This window comes from Rhamphochromis longiceps, linkage group LG15 (genome assembly GCF_057381845.1).
Source record: "Rhamphochromis longiceps isolate RC_006_pf linkage group LG15, R_longiceps_female_GT1.1, whole genome shotgun sequence".
Taxonomy (NCBI): Eukaryota; Metazoa; Chordata; class Actinopteri; order Cichliformes; family Cichlidae; genus Rhamphochromis; species Rhamphochromis longiceps.
In genome coordinates, this window is record NC_140571.1 from 27,783,047 (window position 1) to 27,801,822 (window position 18,776).

The window sequence follows — 18,776 nt, forward strand, 5'->3', positions numbered from 1 at the left end:
AATACTTTTTTAATCGTACCCTTAAAATCCTATGCTTTTACTGTGAAAGCCCTCGGGCCTACTTCCGCCCTGCTTCCTCGGCTCTCGGTAGCTTCACTCGGACGCTCTCTGACTTCCTGGTGAGTGGGGGCGTTTGTTCTGCCCGTTTCCAAACACAACAACGACTCGAGTGGGGTGAGATTTAGTGAGGTCGGTCCAGAGATGAGCTTTAAAGCTTAAGTTTGTGTCTGAGCTGCGGTTGGAGTTTAATCTGATGCTAGGACGTTGAAGCGGGCGGCGGAAGGTCTTCATTCAGTCCGCCCCGACGGTTCAACATGTGGCTGCTTTTCGCCTTTTTAGCCGCTTTCACCGCTTTAACGAAGGCCGCCGTCCCCCCGGACACGACGGAGCAGGACTTCAGTGAGTGTTTAAAACTGAATTTAATCGTAAATGTGTCCTTTGTGAGAGCCGCCTTTCCGCCGGAAAAGTTCATGTTTGAGGCAGAATGTATGGAGGACCGCTCATGTCAAACAAAAGTTTAATTCGCATAAAAATCACAGATAATTAAATAAATGGCTGAGTGCAGGATTATTCAACTGGATCATGATAGTAGTTTATTAAATGGAAAATCAAGTCAAATGAGATTAAAAGTTAACATTTTGACCAGATATTTAACTATTATAAAAAAATCACAATACATGAACTTAAAAATAAAAAAAGTCATAATAAGAGAAGTGTAGGGAGTTAATTGTGCCTTTTAAGAAAGAAAAAGCAAAACCAAGAATAATGCTGTGCCATAACGATGTTAGCATATGTCACTGGTTTCTAATCATGATGTCATCATTTGACAGGAAATGAGATGATAAAAAGTGCAGAGTACTGAAGTTTAATATTTTAACTTCGTTTATCGTTACAAACTTTTTCCTTTTTTTTTCATAAAAGGAAAAAGTGGATGGAAAAACTTACATTTCTATTAAATATAAAGTCTGCAGCATTTCATTTGTGTTAATTATTAACTGATGTGTTGAGTTTGGTCACTTGTTGGCGTGTGGTAGAGCTGAGGTATTTCACAGGATTTTCAATGCTAACAGGCAGGTCTGCGTTTCCTCCGCAGTGTCTCTCAGAGCGATGCTGGATGACTTTGATGTGCTGCCTCTCTCCAGCCTGCAGACGCACTCCGTCCGCCGTCGTGACGTCCAGACTCAGACGCACGTGGAGAAGCTGATCAGCTTCAGCGCCCTGCAAAGGTAAGATGGCGGCGTCCGTCCATGCAGCTCTGTGCCATTTTAAAATCTTTGATTTGTAAAATCTGAACATCTCCTCCTCGTGTCTACAGGCATTTCAGACTCTACTTGAGGACCAACGATGAGCTCTTCACCAGCGACTTCAGAGCCGTGGTCATCAGCGAGAACGGCCAAGAGTCGACCTACCCGGTCAACAGGCACAACTACTTCACTGGACACGTCATCGGTAAACTATTTAAGCAGAGCCTTTGTGGGAGGTCTTTGGGGTCCTTCTGGTGGTTTTTTTGTTTGTTTGTTTTCTTTGTTTTGTTTTTTGTATTCGTCTTGATGGAGGCTTTTAAGGTCCTTGTAGAGGTCTTTTTTGGTTTCTTGTAGGGATATTTGGGCTCCTTGAATGGATTAAAGAGGTCTCATGGAGATTTTAGGTGTTCTTATGGGGTTTTTAGAGTCCATGTGGGGATTTCACGTGTCCTCAGAGGGTTTTAGAGTCTCTCGTGGAGGTTTTCGGGGTCCTCTGAGTTTTGAGAAATCTACTTCATGGTTTCTTGTAAAGCTTGCAGAGTAATTAAAAAAAATCCCCAGATGTTCTTGAGAAGGTTCACAAGGCCTTATCAGGCTTCTTGTAGATGTTGTCGGGCTGGTCCAAAGTACTTCAAACACACGTGTGGAATGTGTGTGGTGACCTTTAGCTGAAAGGATTAACATGGAGTAACTGCTCCTTTAATGAGTTTTTGTGTTGTAGGGGAGGAGAACTCCCGTGTTCAGGCGCACATCGAAGATGACGAGTTCTCCGCTCACATCCTGACTGATGAGGCCGAGTACAATGTCGAGGTAAACATCTGAGACTTGGAGTAAACGCCTGCTGAGTGATCAGTCCCTAAACCTTCATCTGCTCTCTTCAGCCTCTTTGGAGGTTCACATCGGCGCCCTCTGGCGGTCGCCTCCTAATCTATCGCTCGGAAGACATCCGCAACATCAGCCGCCTGCAGCAGCCTTCGGTCTGCGGCTACGTGACCTCTGACCCCAGTGACTTGCTCCCTGACAGCGTAAAAGCAGCTGTGATGGAGGAAAAGGAGGAAGAAGGTGAGAAGCGAGCTCCTCACCTGAACTTAGCACTGCGACTGCTTCCTGTTTGAGGGTAAAGCTCACACTGACCCAAAGTGACCACGCCCAGGTGACACAGGAACCGCGTTAACCACAGAGAATGCGAGAACTTCCTGTCACTGCTCAGCACAAAGGTGCCCAGTGAAACACCTTCATCTGAACTGAGTACAGAGCGAGCGACACAAACAGGAAGTCAATCAGAAAAAAGACTTTTAATGTGAAAAAAAAATCACAAAGTAAAAGCTGTTTAAACAAAAGAGAGCTCGCCATTCCAACCGAAGGAAAAGTTCGAGCTTTAAATGAAAAAATACAAAATCTGAAAAAATATTTTTAAGGTAGGGGGAAAAAAAGAGAAGAGAGATTTTACTGTAAAAACATATATTTTAATATTTGACACATTCAAACACTTATAAATAATAACAAATAAAAAAAGAGCTTTCAGTTTCAAATGCATAAATAATATTGTCTGACGTGTTTCGGTGGTTTCTTGTTTAGAGTCGGCGTTCAGAGTGAAGCGTCACGTGCACGACCACAAGAAGAACTCGTGTCCTCTGCTGCTGGTAGCCGACCATCGCTTTTTCAAACACATGGGCCGCGACGAGGAGAGCACCACCCTCAACTACCTGGTCGGTACCACCTGTACATTCATCACCCCCGCCTCTCCCATCCACTGACACTGAACCCTGCCCCCTCCCAAATGTGTTTCAGATCGAGCTGATTGACCGTGTCGACGACATCTACAGAAACACGTCATGGGGCGAGGGGTTCAGCGGGTACGGCGTCCAGATCGATCAGGTGAGCATGCTCTGTTCCGCTTCCTGTTTGTGTTTAAACTCGGACGCTGTGATTTTTAACGTGACACCGCGTTCCTGCCATCAGATCATCATCAAGAAGTATCCGACTCCTGTGGATCCCGGAAAAACTCATTTCAACATGAAGGGAAGTCCAGTGGAGGGGAGAGACGTTTGGGATGTGAAGAAGCTGCTAGAGGTAACCACAGGAAGCTGACACTGCCACGCCACCGAGTAACTGTGTCCATATTCACATTTAGAGAAACAGGTTCAAGATTTAGGTCTGTGAACACAGGTTTTTTTGTGAAAACGACATTTAATTTGAAAAGAAACAGCTTAGTGTGAGTAGAGCAGGCTGTGATGTGGAGTGTGTCGGATGCATTGGATCGGTCAGCTCTCTGAGGTCTCTGCTCGCCATCCTCTCGCAGCAATTCAGTGTGGACATCGCGGGGAAAGCCTCCAACGTCTGCCTCGCTCATCTCTTCACCTATCAGGACTTTGACGAGGGCACTCTGGGGCTTGCCTACGTCGCCCCGTCTAAAGCCGACATCGCTGGAGGCCTCTGCTCCAAACGTGAGTCCCGTGGCTCCGCCCCAGAGTCCCTGGTAGATGGAGGTGGAAGTGTGACTCACGTTGTTGTCTCCTTCCACCACAGCTAGTCCTTCGACCTTAAATGAGCAGGGAGTGATCTACCTGAACACTGGCCTCACCAGCACCAAGAACTACGGCAAGACCATCCTGACCAAGGTGGAAATGAACCAGGCGTTCTGATTGGTTAATGCCTGCTCCTTTAGAATTGTTTGAGTGTGTGTGTGTGTGTGTGTGTGTGTGACACAGGAATTGTTCGTCATCTCCACAGGAAGCGGACCTGGTGACAACCCATGAACTCGGCCATAACTTCGGCGCAGAGCACGACCCGGACAAACCGGAGTGTGCCCCCCGAGAGGACCAGGGTGGGAAGTATGTCATGTATCCCATCGCCGTGAGCGGAGACCACGTCAACAACAAGGTGCAAAATGCTGAATCCAGGATTTCAGTCTTTAAACTCACTGTTCCACCTGCATGTTTATTAGCGCCTCTTTACACATTGATTATGAGTTGAAGCGACAGTGAACCTCTGCAGAATTACAGTCTGTGTTTGCCTCTCGTGTGCTTCCAGATGTTCTCTGACTGCAGTAAGCGCTCCATCGTGAAGCGTCTCAGGTTGAAAGCACCGTCCTGCTTTAAAGAGAGGAAGATCAATGTATGCGGGAACTCCCGGGTGGAGCAGGGCGAGGAGTGCGACCCAGGACTGCTGCACATCAATTCAGACCTCTGCTGCACGCCCAACTGCAGGCTGAAGGCCGATGCTCAGTGCAGGTCAGAGATACACCTGACAGGTGAGGTGATTCTCTTGCAGCGGTGCTCTCGGCTCACCCCTGCTGTCTGTGTTCAGTGACAGGAACAGCGCCTGCTGCAGGGAGTGCAGGTTCGAGGCCAAAGGAGCGGTCTGTCAGGAGCCCATCGATGCCACCTGTAAAGGACACTCATACTGCACAGGTGAGCTCCAGTTACCACACAACACTTTCAGTTGACAGCGTCAGACGACTGCAGATTTTTTAAATTATTATTATTGCTATTATTATTATTTCTGCTGTAAATTTGAACAATGTAACATGGGAGCCTGCTGGAGCCTCTATTGGACGATAGAGGAACTGCAGGGTCTGGGATCGGTTGTTTCAATGAATCTAAATCCTTTCTAATCTTTTGCAATTCTCAGTTTAGTAATACGTAGTTGTCTTATTTTAGTCATCACAATGAAAACTTCTTCTAATTATCTTAATAAAATAAATGTTTTTGAACCAATAGCAGAAGAAGCAGAGAGTGAGGTTGGATAAATGGCTGTAGGTGGAAACGCTGATAGTGTAATATAAAGTGTTGTGTGTTGACAGGAAACAGCAGCGAGTGTCCTCCTCCAGAAAATGCTCCAGATAAGACGGCGTGTTTGGACAGTGGCGAGTGTTTGAATGGAGAGTGTATCCCCTTCTGTCAGGCCGTCCTGAAGCTGCAGCCCTGCGCCTGTAACGGTACGACGCTCTCAATTTGCAAACAGTTTAAACTTAGGTTTATACCCCTGAGTTTTCTCTGTAGTGAGTGTACTCTGATAGCAGGAAGGCTGTTTACCTCAGCGTTATCTAGTAGTATCTAGTATAATGTTTGGTTATAATGAGCTGTTGTTTTTCAGTTAGCTCATTATCACATGTCTAACCTGCTGACATTAAGCCCCAATATCAGGAATAAATGAGCACGTTTACAGGGAGTGCAGAATTATTAGGCAAATGAGTATTTTGTCCACATCATCCTCTTCATGCATGTTGTCTTACTCCAAGCTGTATAGGCTCGAAAGCCTACTACCAATTAAGCATATTAGGTGATGTGCATCTCTGTAATGAGAAGGGGTGTGGTCTAATGACATCAACACCCTATATCAGGTGTGCATAATTATTAGGCAACTTCCTTTCCTTTGGCAAAATGGGTCAAAAGAAGGACTTGACAGGCTCAGAAAAGTCAAAAATAGTGAGATATCTTGCAGAGGGATGCAGCAGTCTCAAAATTGCAAAGCTTCTGAAGCGTGATCATCGAACAATCAAGCGTTTCATTCAAAATAGTCAACAGGGTCGCAAGAAGCGTGTGGAAAAACCAAGGCGCAAAATAACTGCCCATGAACTGAGAAAAGTCAAGCGTGCAGCTGCCAAGATGCCACTTGCCACCAGTTTGGCCATATTTCAGAGCTGCAACATCACTGGAGTGCCCAAAAGCACAAGATGTGCAATACTCAGAGACATGGCCAAGGTAAGAAAGGCTGAAAGACGACCACCACTGAACAAGACACACAAGCTGAAACGTCAAGACTGGGCCAAGAAATATCTCAAGACTGGTTTTTCTAAGGTTTTATGGACTGATGAAATGAGAGTGAGTCTTGATGGGCCAGATGGATGGGCCCGTGGCTGGATTGGTAAAGGGCAGAGAGCTCCAGTCCGACTCAGACGCCAGCAAGGTGGAGGTGGAGTACTGGTTTGGGCTGGTATCGTCAAAGATGAGCTTGTGGGGCCTTTTCGGGTTGAGGTTGGAGTCAAGCTCAACTCCCAGTCCTACTGCCAGTTTCTGGAAGACACCTTCTTCAAGCAGTGGTACAGGAAGAAGTCTGCATCCTTCAAGAAAAACATGATTTTCATGCAGGACAATGCTCCATCACACACGTCCAAGTACTCCACAGCGTGGCTGGCAAGAAAGGGTATAAAAGAAGAAAAACTAATGACATGGCCTCCTTGTTCATCTGATCTGAACCCCATTGAGAACCTGTGGTCCATCATCAAATGTGAGATTTACAAGGAGGGAAAACAGTACACCTCTCTGAACAGTGTCTGGGAGGCTGTGGTTGCTGCTGCACGCAATGTTGATGGTGAACAGATCAAAACACTGACAGAATCCATGGATGGCAGGCTTTTGAGTGTCCTTGCAAAGAAAGGTGGCTATATTGGTCGCTGATTTGTTTTGTTTTTGAATGTCAGAAATGTATATTTGTGAATGTGGAGATGTTATATTGGTGTCACTGGTAAAAATAAATAATTGAAATGGGTATATATTTGTTTTTTGTTAAGTTGCCTAATAATTATGCACAGTAATAGTCACCTGCACACACAGATATCCCCCTAAAATAGCTAAAACTAAAAACTACTTCCAAAAACATTCAGCTTTGATATTAATGAGTTTTTTGGGTTCATTGAGAACATGGTTGTTGTTCAATAATAAAATTATTCCTCAAAAATACAACTTGCCTAATAATTCTGCACTGCCTGTATATTGACTTCAGTTTAGAAGATGAGGAGGAAGAGGATGTGGTTTAATTAAGATGGCAATGACGTTGGCATTGATCCCTTTTGCAAAAATAAAAAATAGCGATGATGCTTCATATCATGAGTCTGAAAGTGCAGGTATGAATTTAAATGTCCCTTCACGGCACGAGACTTGTCTTTCACCTTTTGCGTACTACTTATGTGATCACTATTTAGGTACATGCATAAAAAGCCATCAGGCAGAATGGTCACGTCCCTCTTAGCCACTGTATTCTTAATACATTAATTCTACATGAATGAGACTGCATCAGTTTGTTGCAAGATGTTATCACACATTGACCAGTGTTCATTTATAAATACAATATCCTTTTTCTTCTTTTTTTTTTTTTTTTTTTTTTTTTTTAAACAAAATAAACTTAAAAAAAAACAAACCCAGCTGACTGCAGAGAATCACATCTGCAGTTACTTGTGCGATGCTTCTTCTCTCAAACTCTGTTTTGTTTTTCTCCTGGAGGTAGTTTCAGTCTGTTTCATGCTGCAGCTAAAGCCGTTGTTTCTGCCTTTGTTCCTCTCAGAAACCAACGCTTCCTGTAAAGTCTGCTGTCGGAGCAGCGGCGGCGTCTGCACCCCCTATCAGGACATATCAGGCAGTTTCCTTTTTCTCAGGAAGGGCAAACCCTGTACCGTGGGTTTCTGCGATGGAGCGGTGAGACCATCGCTAAATATTCAGAGCTTTTACACTGAAGGCGACAGGAAGTGATGACCGTTTCCTGTGCCTGCAGGGAAAATGCATGAAGCAGGTGCAGGACGTGGTGGAGCGTCTGTGGGACTTCATCGATAAGCTGGACATCAACACGTTCTGGAAGTTTCTGGCTGATAACATTGTGGGCTCAGTGGTGGCGTTCTCGCTGCTGTTCTGGGTTCCTTTCAGCATCCTGGTGCACTGTGTGGTGAGTGGCATCTGTGATCGCATCTGCGGGGGGGCTGGAGGGTTCGGGTCGCCTTTGAAGTCTGAATTTTGTCGCACTTCTTTGGTTTCAGGACCGGAAACTCGATAGGCAGTACGAGCAGACCACCAAGTCACTCCTGTTCCCCAGCGTGAGCACAAATATCTGAGTAAAGAAGGTTTTTAAAATTTAATTCTCGGACATGCTCTCACACACGTCTCTCTGTTTTCCCAGAATGCCGAGCTCTTGAGCAGCCTGGATTCGGCCTCCGTTCGGATCTTCAAATCTCCAACGTTCTCCTCCGGCCCCCTTCGCTTTCATCCCAGTGGCCCCGAGCAGACTGGCGCCGACCCAGCCCAAAGCCCACCTCCTCTGGACAGCCCCCGCATGGCCACCATCCAAGAGGACCCCAGCTCAGACTCCCACCTGGAGGAGGCATCCCTTGAGGAGGCGTTCGGACGTCCAGCAGGGGCAACCCGGCGCTCCTTCGAGGACCTGACAGAGAACATGAGTCGCAGTGAGAAGGCAAAGGTGTTCAGGCTGCAGAGGCAGCATCAGATCGACAGCAAGGAGACACAGTGCTGAGGCGGCGAGTGCCTCCATCTTCATAGAATAGCTAGAATAGCTCTTTGCCATTGTACATGTACAACGAAATCCCGGCTCCACCTTTAGCTGCATCTTCGTCAGGATCCGTTCCAGACTGCAGAGTGTCATACTCTGTAAGACAAAAGCCTCAACAGCTGGCACTCAGACCACAGACGTATACAAGATGGACTTAGCCCCGAAAATATGTTTTAAATACTGATATAAAAAAACATGGTAGCCTGCTGGCGCCTCTATTGGATGATAGAGGAACTGCAGGGTCTGGGATCAGTTGTTTCAATGAATCTAAATTCTACGTACAACAGAAAGTAAACTCAAAAAGTAAAACAAAGAAATCTTCAGATAACGTGCTTTGATTTATATCGTTATTCACTATCAGTGGACAAAATGTCCTTATTACAATATAAAAACACTGTAGTGCCTTAAACCTGCAGCAGTGACCAGCAGGGGGCGCCTCCTCAGTGTCTAAAGGAGACTCCTGCTCCCTTGACCGTTGACCTCAGTAAACGACCTCCTGACGTGTTCATGTCTCGATTTCACTTGTTACTCAATAATGGTGTCGTTGGGGGCAGGGTTTCAGTACAGGCATCGCAGCTTTTGTATCTGTTCATTTTCCTTCCCGATGTTTTGCACTTTAGTCTTTCACGCCAGTTCTTTGTGTTCCTCTAAAACAGGTGGCCAACTCCAGGCCTCGAGGGCTGGTGTCCTGCAGGTTTTAAATGTGTCCTTGAGCCAACACAGCTGATTCAACTGGCTATATTTACCTCCTCAACATTTGCTGAAGTTCTCCAGAGACTTGGTAACGAACTAATCATGTGATTCAGGTGTGTTGACCAAGGGTGATATCTAAATCTTTCAGCACATCGGCCCTCGAGGCCTGGAGATGCCCACCCCTGCTCTAAAACAACCCGTCCTGTTCAGTGAAGCAACTCAGCAGCTCCGGGAATCAAACCTGTCAGTGTTCGTGCCTTGCTCAACGTGCTGAGCCTCTGTAAATATATGAACGTAAAATATTTTATCCTCCTGCAAAGCCCTTTGGACTGTTTGTGTTTGGAGCCTCATTTTAATCGTTTAAATTAAGCTGATGTGTTTTTGTTTGTTTGTTTTGGGCTTTTTGTTTTTTTTAAAGCACTTCGTGCATCTCAGATTCAGGGTTGGCGAAATTACAGTTTATGGTTTTCTGAATATTTTTTCAAATTTTTTTTTCTACTGTTTTGTAAGGCAAAGTTTAATGCTCACCTTCAAGAGTTTCAAAGTCTACAAGACTTTTAGGAGAAAAAAAAACAGGGAAAATGTGGAAATAAAACAAAACAAAACATTTAAAATGAATATTGTTCTAATTTTCTAAAGAAAAGCAGGATTTTTTCTTGCATAAAAACAAACCAGGTTCAAGCACCAAAGCTGAACTCCCCGTAAATCCATTTTTTTTTTTTTTTTATTTAAAAAGCGACAATCAGTCAGCAGTGAGCTCCTCTTCTTATCTGGTATCCTGATGCAATAGAGCCAGTGTTTTTAATTTCATGTGCTCTTCTGTGCAGATGATGCTCTGCTGTATCTACACGTTGTTTACTGTCACATCACTGAAGTGGTGTCGGATTTAATATATCATTACATGTTAGAAAATTCTGCTTTTGGATTAAAAAATGAAGACATTTCTAAGACTCTGTACTGTTTGTGTGTTGAAGATAAGAATACTGCACTAATTAGCAGGTATCTGTGCCTGTGGAATAGCTGATCACCTAGCACTCCACCCTCTTGTTCAAATGTGGTCTACAAATGTCCATCTGTTACATACAGTCAGTGTCTGAGGCTGTGAAGCTACAGCTAACAGATCTGCAGAACACCATTGGAGATGATGTTTTATGTATCCAGAATAAGCCAGCATGACTGAAATAAGTGTAAACCTTTTTAAAGCGGCCATCGGAGGCTTTGATGGTCTAAAGGAAACAGACTGAGAAACTCAACTGAAGTTTATTTTACACATAAAAAAAAGAAGCATTCATTTTTATAGGAAATCGGTACAAAAGCATCTCCTGGAGGTACAAAAGCATCCCCTGTGACATCACTGTGGCCTGTCAGAAAGCAGGGCTTAGGGCGTCATGGAGCCGATGGACAGCGACTTCTATCATCTCCCTTAGAGTCTCGTCCTCTGCGCATGACACCAACTGCAGAGTAACACACAGAGGTCAAATAAAGGGTATTACATCATTTTCTACAGAAACAAACAAAATACTTGCATAAATAACATGTGAAACTATTAATTTCACACATAACCAGGAAGCAACTGTAAGTTAAGCTCAGTAGCACTGACTGTGACTGTATAGTAGTCTGAGAAAATAAGCTTGAGCAAGTCTGAGTTCAGTTTAGCCCTTTACAGGCTTTACCTTACAGGCGCTCTTTAAATGTTACTGTGTGTGTTAGAAAATTCAAGGGGCTTTTGAAATGAGAGAAGGCGAGCTTTACAGGGATATTTTGTGTATCACGGTATCATGAAGCATTCACTCAATACTGCTGTCTGAACACAGACAGAAAAAAATCACGTGTGTGCTACACATCCCCCCCCCCCAATTCCTCACACATTTTGGACTCCAGAGAAAATAAAAAAAATCAGTTGCACTGAAGTTTTCTTCCTGTTCAGCAGCTGACTTTCAGTCTCATGGAAACTGCACAGCTGCCTGCTGGGAGGTCAGAGTCACTGCAATCACACAGACTGCTTAAGGTTTACAAATGATAAGCATCAGATTTAGTAGAAAGCCAGTTTGTCAATGAGTTGCAATCGGTCTGAGTGCAACTAACTAGTCTTTACAACTGGGGACTCCAGTGGTTGCTAACTGGGTGTGTTCCTATATGAAAGCAAGGTTGGCGAGGATCTGTGTTTGTTATCTGTGGAAGAATCTGTTTCAGATCTCTGAATGTATGAAGTTAAAGTGAATTTTGGTTTTCAGATGGACACAGACTTTTGATGTTCCCTGATTTATAAGTTAATCTGTGTCATCATGAACAGAGAGCATGCAACTGTCAACTCAACCCAACAACTTTTATGCCGTCATGATGTAATAATGACTGATCAGAGCTGATCTCAGTCGCATGAAGGTCAGGTAATTTCTCTGTGTGAGTGCAGCCTGACAGAACTTCAGCCAATGACATCTCAGAGGCGCCGTCTCTTATTTACATGCTTTGAGGTTTAAACTTAACATAAAGCCCTGCAGCGGGAACAGGAAGTACCCATACTTTCAGGTTTTTCATGAACAGATCGGGTTCTGTAACAGGAAGTCTGAGGATTTAAAACAAAATGATCCTTAACACCAGATTTATGTCACATGACCTTAATGCAGCTTAAACTGCACAGCCCCCTGTGCTAAAGGTCAGAGTTTTGTGTTCTGTCAGAAGGTCTAACTCTGCCCACTCCTCATACTCACTCTGGTCTCTGGGTCTACTGACGCTGTGACGCCGTCCACGGTCACGCTGAGGTTTTTACCATCTTTGAAATTCACGCAGTCATCCCCAAACATGTCGCTGCAACACAATACAAGTTAGTCTACCACTTGGGGACTTTTACTTTGAAAATTTTGAAAATGCTAAGTTAGAAATGAAATCCTTTCTTGGGTCTGTGTGTGTCGGTGTGTGTGGTGTTTGTGTGTGCACATGTCTGTGTGTAGCAGCGACTCACTGCAGCATGAGCGCAAGCCTCTCCACAAACACGTCCATGTCGAAACTTTCCTTCTTCCCCTCCACAACTGAAACACACAAACACACAGATGTTACAGATTCTGCACTGTCCCCAAACATTGCACTGCCGTACTGTGTTTACTGACACTTCTGGGCGTTGGGGTTGGACTGGACCTCGAGGATGACAGTGGCAACGGCGTCAGCGTACATGTCATTGAGCGGATTGGCGATCCACTGAGGAAACAAATCAAGAAGAAACACTTACTTACTTCAATGATGGCAAAATGAAACAGAAATTAGTGAACTAATTGGTAAAATTCTGGATCTGTAACACTTTAAAAAAAAAACGAAAAAACAAATTTACAACAAAGAAACAAAAGATCTGAAATTAAAAAAACTTCAACAGCTGCTTAAATATGAAGCAAAATTAATTTTCCTCCAATCAGTGAGTTCCTGTTTGAAATAAATCTGAACATTTTGTTTCAGACAGAGCACTGAAGCTGCATCCATGAACAACAAAGGCTGTACGAAATCACAGCACCTCTGCTCACATGGGCTGTAGTGTATGTGTGTGTGTGTGTGTCTGACCTCTAGCAGCACCATGCTGGCTTCATGAACCATCGTGATGCTCTTAAAGATTCTCACGGTGATTTTCTCAGTTCCCTCCACCTGCTCCACATCGCCTGAAACACAAAGAGCAGCTCATGAACGCTCTGTGGACCGTGTTCAATTAAACTTCAGTTCACTTTTATTTATATAGTTCCAAATCACAACAACAGTTGCCTCAAGGTGCTTTGTATTGTAAAGACATTGTCTCCATCATTCTCTGTAAACGTCCTGATGGAGGTGAAACACCTTCAGAAACTAACATGAACATTTTTAAGCCCACGTATCATCAAGTCTGACATGCAGAAAAATTCACGACCAAAGATCCCATTAAATATTTCTAATGCATCGCCTCACAAAACTTCCGGTAATGGGAGGAGCCAGCTTAAGTTTTACTCTGGATGACCCGAGTCAGGTGAGTCCAGGTGAGCTTTGCTGCTTTCTTACCTGCGAGGTTTCTCAGCTGGCTGACCAGCAGTGAGATGGGTCCGGTGTATGGGATGGCCTGCGTCTGAGTCACCATGCCCATCGACAGGTCAGTGTAGTCTGTACAGAGAGCACAAATGTCAGGAAGCAACAGGCGATGCGTTCAGGGACCAGCATCAGGCTGGAATAATTAGTGCAGGTAAACTGAGTTACTGACTGGAGAGGTCGGAGGGCGACAGGATGTGATAGTTGAAGTTTCGTTTGACGAGAATCCCAGAGACCCGCTGACCCTGAATGCACTTCTTGTCGGCAAGGGAGCCCATCACCTGCAGCAGAGGATGCTGGGAGTTAAGGTGGCAGAAGGTGAAACGAGACACGCTTAAAGCTGCGGATGGTTTTCAGGAGGACCTTGGCCAGTTTCTCTCCTCTGAAGTTGAGCGTGACGGCCTCGGTGTTCCTCGGGTTGTGCACCTCGATGTGGACCTCATCGTTGTCCTCGTACTCGCGGATCAACGCCGCCTTCAGACGCGCCATCTCGTTCTGCTCGCCGTGGACGAGAATCTGCAGACCCAGGATCAGCACACGTTAAACTAAACTCACCTGTTCCCGACATCAGACCGAGTGCTGTGCACAGTTTCAGTCAGTAGAGCAACAAAGAAAAACTCCAGGTCCAGGACTGAAGCTGCATGCGAAGGTCCACAGCGCACAGACGTCTTACTCTCATTAGATGATCTCTGCTCTGCTGAACGATTGGACTGAGTCATGATTAACAATTATACAGCTGCTACAATTTTAGCACTTTTGAAACGCTGTCATCTGTTTACTGATAAGCTGAGAGTGAGTGAATAAATCTGATTACCACATGAGGAGGCTTGAGAGCTCTGATGAACTCGCTGGTCTGTTGGTAGTCTGTGTGAGCTGAGAAGGAGATGTAGTCCACCGACATCTTCAGAGGAAGCTTCTGACCCGACATGGTGGTGATCTCGTCGGGCTCTGTCATGATGTGCTGAGAAACGCAGACAAACCGTTAGACCTCGAAGGAATCAGGAAAGAAACTCGGCTCTCTGAAGGCTTTAAATGATTGTGTCATTTTCACTCTGGCCTGATGGGGGCACTGTTGCCTTATTATTAATGCCTAAACCCTGACACAGACGGTTTAAATCAGAGCAGATCTGCAGGTCTGGGCTTTCCGCCACTCCCCGAAAAGAAAATCAGACTCTCAGGAAACATTTTCCGCTCAGAAACGGGAAAATGTTGGAAAAGCCTCAGAAGCAGGCTCACTCAGGTTTGTCCTTCAGGGCAGTTTCCTGACTCCACAGTTAAAATAGTCCAAGCTGACCTCACCTTGGCGAGCGTCCCCTCCACGCAGTATCCGGCGATGATGACGCCATTCCTGCGGTCGGTGCACCAGCTCTCAAACAGCTCTCTGGACAGGCCACTCTGCATCATACCAGGAGATGCCATCACCACGCTGGGACCGATGTCATCGAAGTGGTCCATGCTCTGAAACACACACATGTAAAAATACTGCATGTATAATGATATGAGCCAACTGACAACCCACGGACTGCATTCACTGACCTTGAGGTTGCTGATGTGCTTGAAGACAAAGGGGTTGTTGATGTTGATAGCCTTGCGGATCTTGTCGTTCATGGCGTTGATGTAGGTCTGGTACACAGCCATGCACTTCCTGGCCAGAGAAGAGGCGTAGTAGATAGGGATGTCGTGGAGCTCCGGGTGGTTCTGCCAGTACTCGTCTGGATCAAAAACACGAGCAGATCAGAGGTCAATAGGGTCGGAGCCGGGCTCATGGGCAGAGGAGACCGAGAGAAGACCTCACCGAGGATGAGGAGCAGCTCCTGAGCCCGTCCCAGGGCGAAGACAGGGATCAGGCAGCGGCCCTCCCTGTTCACGATGTCGTGGACGGTGTTGCAGAAACGAGCCTCCCTCTCCTCACGCTTCTCGTGGATGTGAGTGCCATAGGTCGACTCCTGAACGCAGAGCAGGAAACATTACTGAGTATGCTTGGCTCGCTGATTCATCACAGTTGCATCAAGATTAGCAGTCACATGATGTAGTAACAGCAGGTGTTTGCAGCTCCAGGTTTCACCTTTAGGGTGTGATCTCCACACACGGGATCATGTGGAGATGTCAGATCTTACAGACATTTGAGGCGGTTACACCTCATTCATGGTTTTACTCCGTTTCCTGGGCAGGGATAGCTCAGTAGGTAGAGTGGTGGCCCCATGATCGGAAGGTCGGGGGTTCGATTCCCCTGAACAGCTACCCTGAGGTACCCCTGAGCAAGGTACCGTCCCTACACACTGCTCCCCGGGCGCCCAATGGCTGCCCACTGCTTCACTGAGTGAATGGGTTAAATGCAGAGAGGGATTTTCCCCACGGGGACCAATAAAGTACACACCTCCTTCTTCTTCTTCTTCTGTCACGTTTCTGTGGTCGATGTTTCTAACGATGACCTCAGAAGTAAATTGATCCCTGTGAAGTTCAGGCTGCTCTAAAATATCAGTTTTTTTTTCTACTCTTGGATCTGGATGATGTCACTGAGATGCTCCACCCATATGTGGATTCTGTGAGGCAGCCAATCAGGAGAAATTAGGCTTAAACTGGGCGTAGCTAAAAGAGGACAAACCAGCCCAGAATCAGATAAAGGAGGATTATTATGAACGACGGATCATGCAAAGCTGCCATAAACTTTGAACAGTTGATTTCTGATTTCAGAATCACTCACTGTGATGAGGATGTCCGGCTTCACGCTTGGGATCTCTGCTGCCATCAGGTGTCTATCCTCTTGACGGGAGAAATCACCTGTGTACAACAGCTACACACACACACACACACACACACACACACACACACCATGCGCGATTAGCAGCTGTGGCCATGCTGTCCTCAGTAAACTCACTCATTCACAAAAACAAAGTGCCTGTCTGAGGTGGTCCCTCCGGAGAGACAATAGTTTTGGAACACACCAGCACATTTTCTCTGCTGTTTAACGCAGAACAACCCGACTGCGATGCGACAAAGCATCACCCCACTGATCATGTGTCTAAGACAGCCTCGCCCTCATCGTATTCACATGAAGTCACAGGAACTTATTTCACCTTTATTTTCAGTTCTTGCAGCGTCTTTATTTCTTAACAAGCTGCAGTGATTAAAAAAAAGGTCAAAGAATCTGAACTGTAGTTTTTAAACTGCAACTAAATGTCCATAAAAACTCTGAGTGTGTACATGTAGCAACACGCCCACAGAGGCGCAAACACTCAGAGGAGGCTGGATCAATGTCTGAAGAACTCACCTTGACGCCGGCGATCTCGATCATGAACATGGCGGCTCCGAGGACATGGCCGGCGTGGTAACACCAGAACTTAATGCCAGCCACCTCCTTCACCTCGTGGAAGTTGATGGTCTCGATCTTTTCCATGCTGTCCTCCAGGTCGGTCTCCGTGTACAGCATGTCATCAGCTGAGATGTTACTGCAGACACGATTCAGACAATCAAGCGTCAAAGATTCTAAGCAACTCATCAGCAGCGTCTTTGACGGCAAACAGCACTTACCTCTGCTTCACAACTCCTACAGCAGGTTTGCATTACTCCAGTTTAAAATAACCCTCCTTTGGATGTCTTGTTATTTTAATTTAAAGCTGCTTATCACTGACCTGACACTGACCTTTGCTCGTTCGAGGTAACCCAAAAGTGAGGCTCACCAGCATTCGCCCACACTCTTATTAAACCGTTAAAAAACATTCTCAGAGTCAACGTGTCTACCGGCGAGTCTCACCTGACTTTGACGTAGTCGGACAGCAACCACCGGTAGATGGCTTTGGTGGCGTGTGTCATGAACGTCCGACCTTTAAAGCTGGTCTTCTGCAGGAACCAGGGCAGAGCGCCGCAGTGGTCCAGGTGGAAGCTGATGGAAGGAGGAAGAGTCAGCATAAACATCTGCGGTACATCAGTATCATCATGCTGCAGGCAGTCATGTGACCACTCGGAGGCTGTGAACTCACTGGCTGATGAGCAGCAGGTCGATCTCAGCTGGGTCGATCAGGTCAATGTAGGGCAGAGCGTCCATCCCCTCCAGACCAGGATGGATCCCACAGTCCAGCTGACACACACAAAGAGACACAGACCTTTACACACACTGAGGCTTCACGTTCACAGCTGGAAGGTTCATATTCACTATCTCACCATGATCTTTCTTCCTTTGAACTCCAGGATGATGCAGGACCGTCCCACCTCCTGACCGGCCCCCCTGCACATAGACACACACTGAAACCACACTCCACACCTCACCCCAACATCCAGCTCAAACTCACTTTAAACCAAACTCCATTCAAAAATCAGTCAATTTTTATTTGTAAAAGAGCAAAACCCTGAAAGAATTGGAGTCACATGACTACACTCATAAGATTAAATATGCACTGACAGACGACCTTATATTTAATTATCAGCTGTGTCGAAGCTGGCAGGGAGATCTTTTCAGATTATAAGTGTTGTTAAATGAGTTCTGAATCAAAGCGCTTCACTGGAAACTTCCGCGGACCTTTTTAAGTTGTGTGTTTTACGCGTTTTATAGTTTATTTATGAACCCTGAATGAGTGATTTTCTGAATGTAGTTCTGTGAGGAGGGGGAGCCCGCACACAGAAAGAAGCTGAAGTTGCCTTAAACTCACAGCGGGCGGATCAGCAGCTGGTCGCTCTCCTCCGCCGGAACCGTCGCGTCGGGTTTACGTTTAGCCGCCATGTTGTTTACTTCCACACGCCGAAAAACAAACAAACAAACTCCGTCATCACTCCGTTAGTTAGCCACCTGCTATCAACAGCGGCTCCACAAGGTTTACTAATATGTAACTTCCGGTTCCCAGTGAAATCTTTCCGTGTAGTAACATTAGTCCTAACTTTTTGTTCCGCGATGAATCCCGGAGGAGAAGTGTGCTTTAAAGCAATCTAATATATTTAAAAAAAAAAATCAGATTAATATGTATCAAATAAATAAATAGTATTCATCAATAAATGCTCAAATTAATTATTAACTAAATATATACTACTAATAATTACAAACAAAAATTATTTTCGTTTTTGTATCTTTGCTCTTTAAGTCTATGCACTTTTAATTTAGGAGATTTTAAAACTCTTTAAACAAATTCATTCTATAAATTGGCTTTAATTAAATTTAAAATCATATACATGACTATGTTTTTGTGTATTATATTTGAGTATTTAAATATTTTGTACTCAAGGTATTAAAAAACAATAATAAATAAATAAAAACAAATGGTTTACATAAAAACATTGACAAAATGCATCCTGCTCTGCTCGCTGATGCTTCCCCCCTCACTGATTTTCTTCTAGAATAATCAGGATGAACATCAGAGCCACAGATATGGCATGAATATTATTGATCGTTTTCTAATAAAAGGTGGAAACAGTTTGAATTTCATACAAGTTCTTAAAAATGTTTCACAATAAAAGCTCTGTCAAGAAAGTTATTTTGACCAGCGAGACTTTATAGGACTATTAATTTGAAAAGATCCAGGATAATTCGAGTTTGTA

General features: G+C 45.1%; 2 protein-coding genes across 2 annotated transcripts; one reads left to right on the top strand and one right to left on the bottom strand.

Moving 5' to 3' along the window:
• The first annotated feature begins 91 nt into the window (after positions 1-91).
• On the top strand, positions 92-10,168 carry adam17b (ADAM metallopeptidase domain 17b). The gene is made up of 18 exons (XM_085381481.1): positions 92-399; positions 1,094-1,226; positions 1,316-1,449; positions 1,966-2,054; positions 2,126-2,306; positions 2,823-2,953; positions 3,036-3,122; positions 3,207-3,317; positions 3,547-3,691; positions 3,774-3,865; positions 3,978-4,127; positions 4,278-4,477; positions 4,554-4,657; positions 5,050-5,184; positions 7,530-7,660; positions 7,737-7,904; positions 7,996-8,052; positions 8,136-10,168. The coding sequence occupies exons 1-18, from the start codon at positions 315-317 to the stop codon at positions 8,484-8,486; spliced, it is 2,484 nt and encodes an 827-aa protein (XP_085237607.1). The 5' UTR covers positions 92-314; the 3' UTR covers positions 8,487-10,168.
• A 291-nt stretch (positions 10,169-10,459) lies between these two features.
• On the bottom strand, positions 10,460-18,082 carry cpsf3 (cleavage and polyadenylation specific factor 3). Its single transcript, XM_085381482.1, has 18 exons — positions 17,897-18,082; positions 17,412-17,475; positions 17,231-17,328; positions 17,005-17,133; positions 16,522-16,699; positions 15,955-16,044; positions 15,046-15,196; positions 14,787-14,962; positions 14,550-14,708; positions 14,065-14,211; positions 13,614-13,766; positions 13,423-13,531; positions 13,227-13,325; positions 12,762-12,856; positions 12,320-12,407; positions 12,175-12,241; positions 11,924-12,020; positions 10,460-10,669 (listed from the first exon to the last, which is right to left on the bottom strand). Exons 1-18 carry the CDS (start codon positions 17,965-17,967, stop codon positions 10,580-10,582), a joined length of 2,061 nt encoding a protein of 686 aa, XP_085237608.1. The 5' UTR covers positions 17,968-18,082; the 3' UTR covers positions 10,460-10,579.
• Positions 18,083-18,776: the final 694 nt, after the last annotated feature.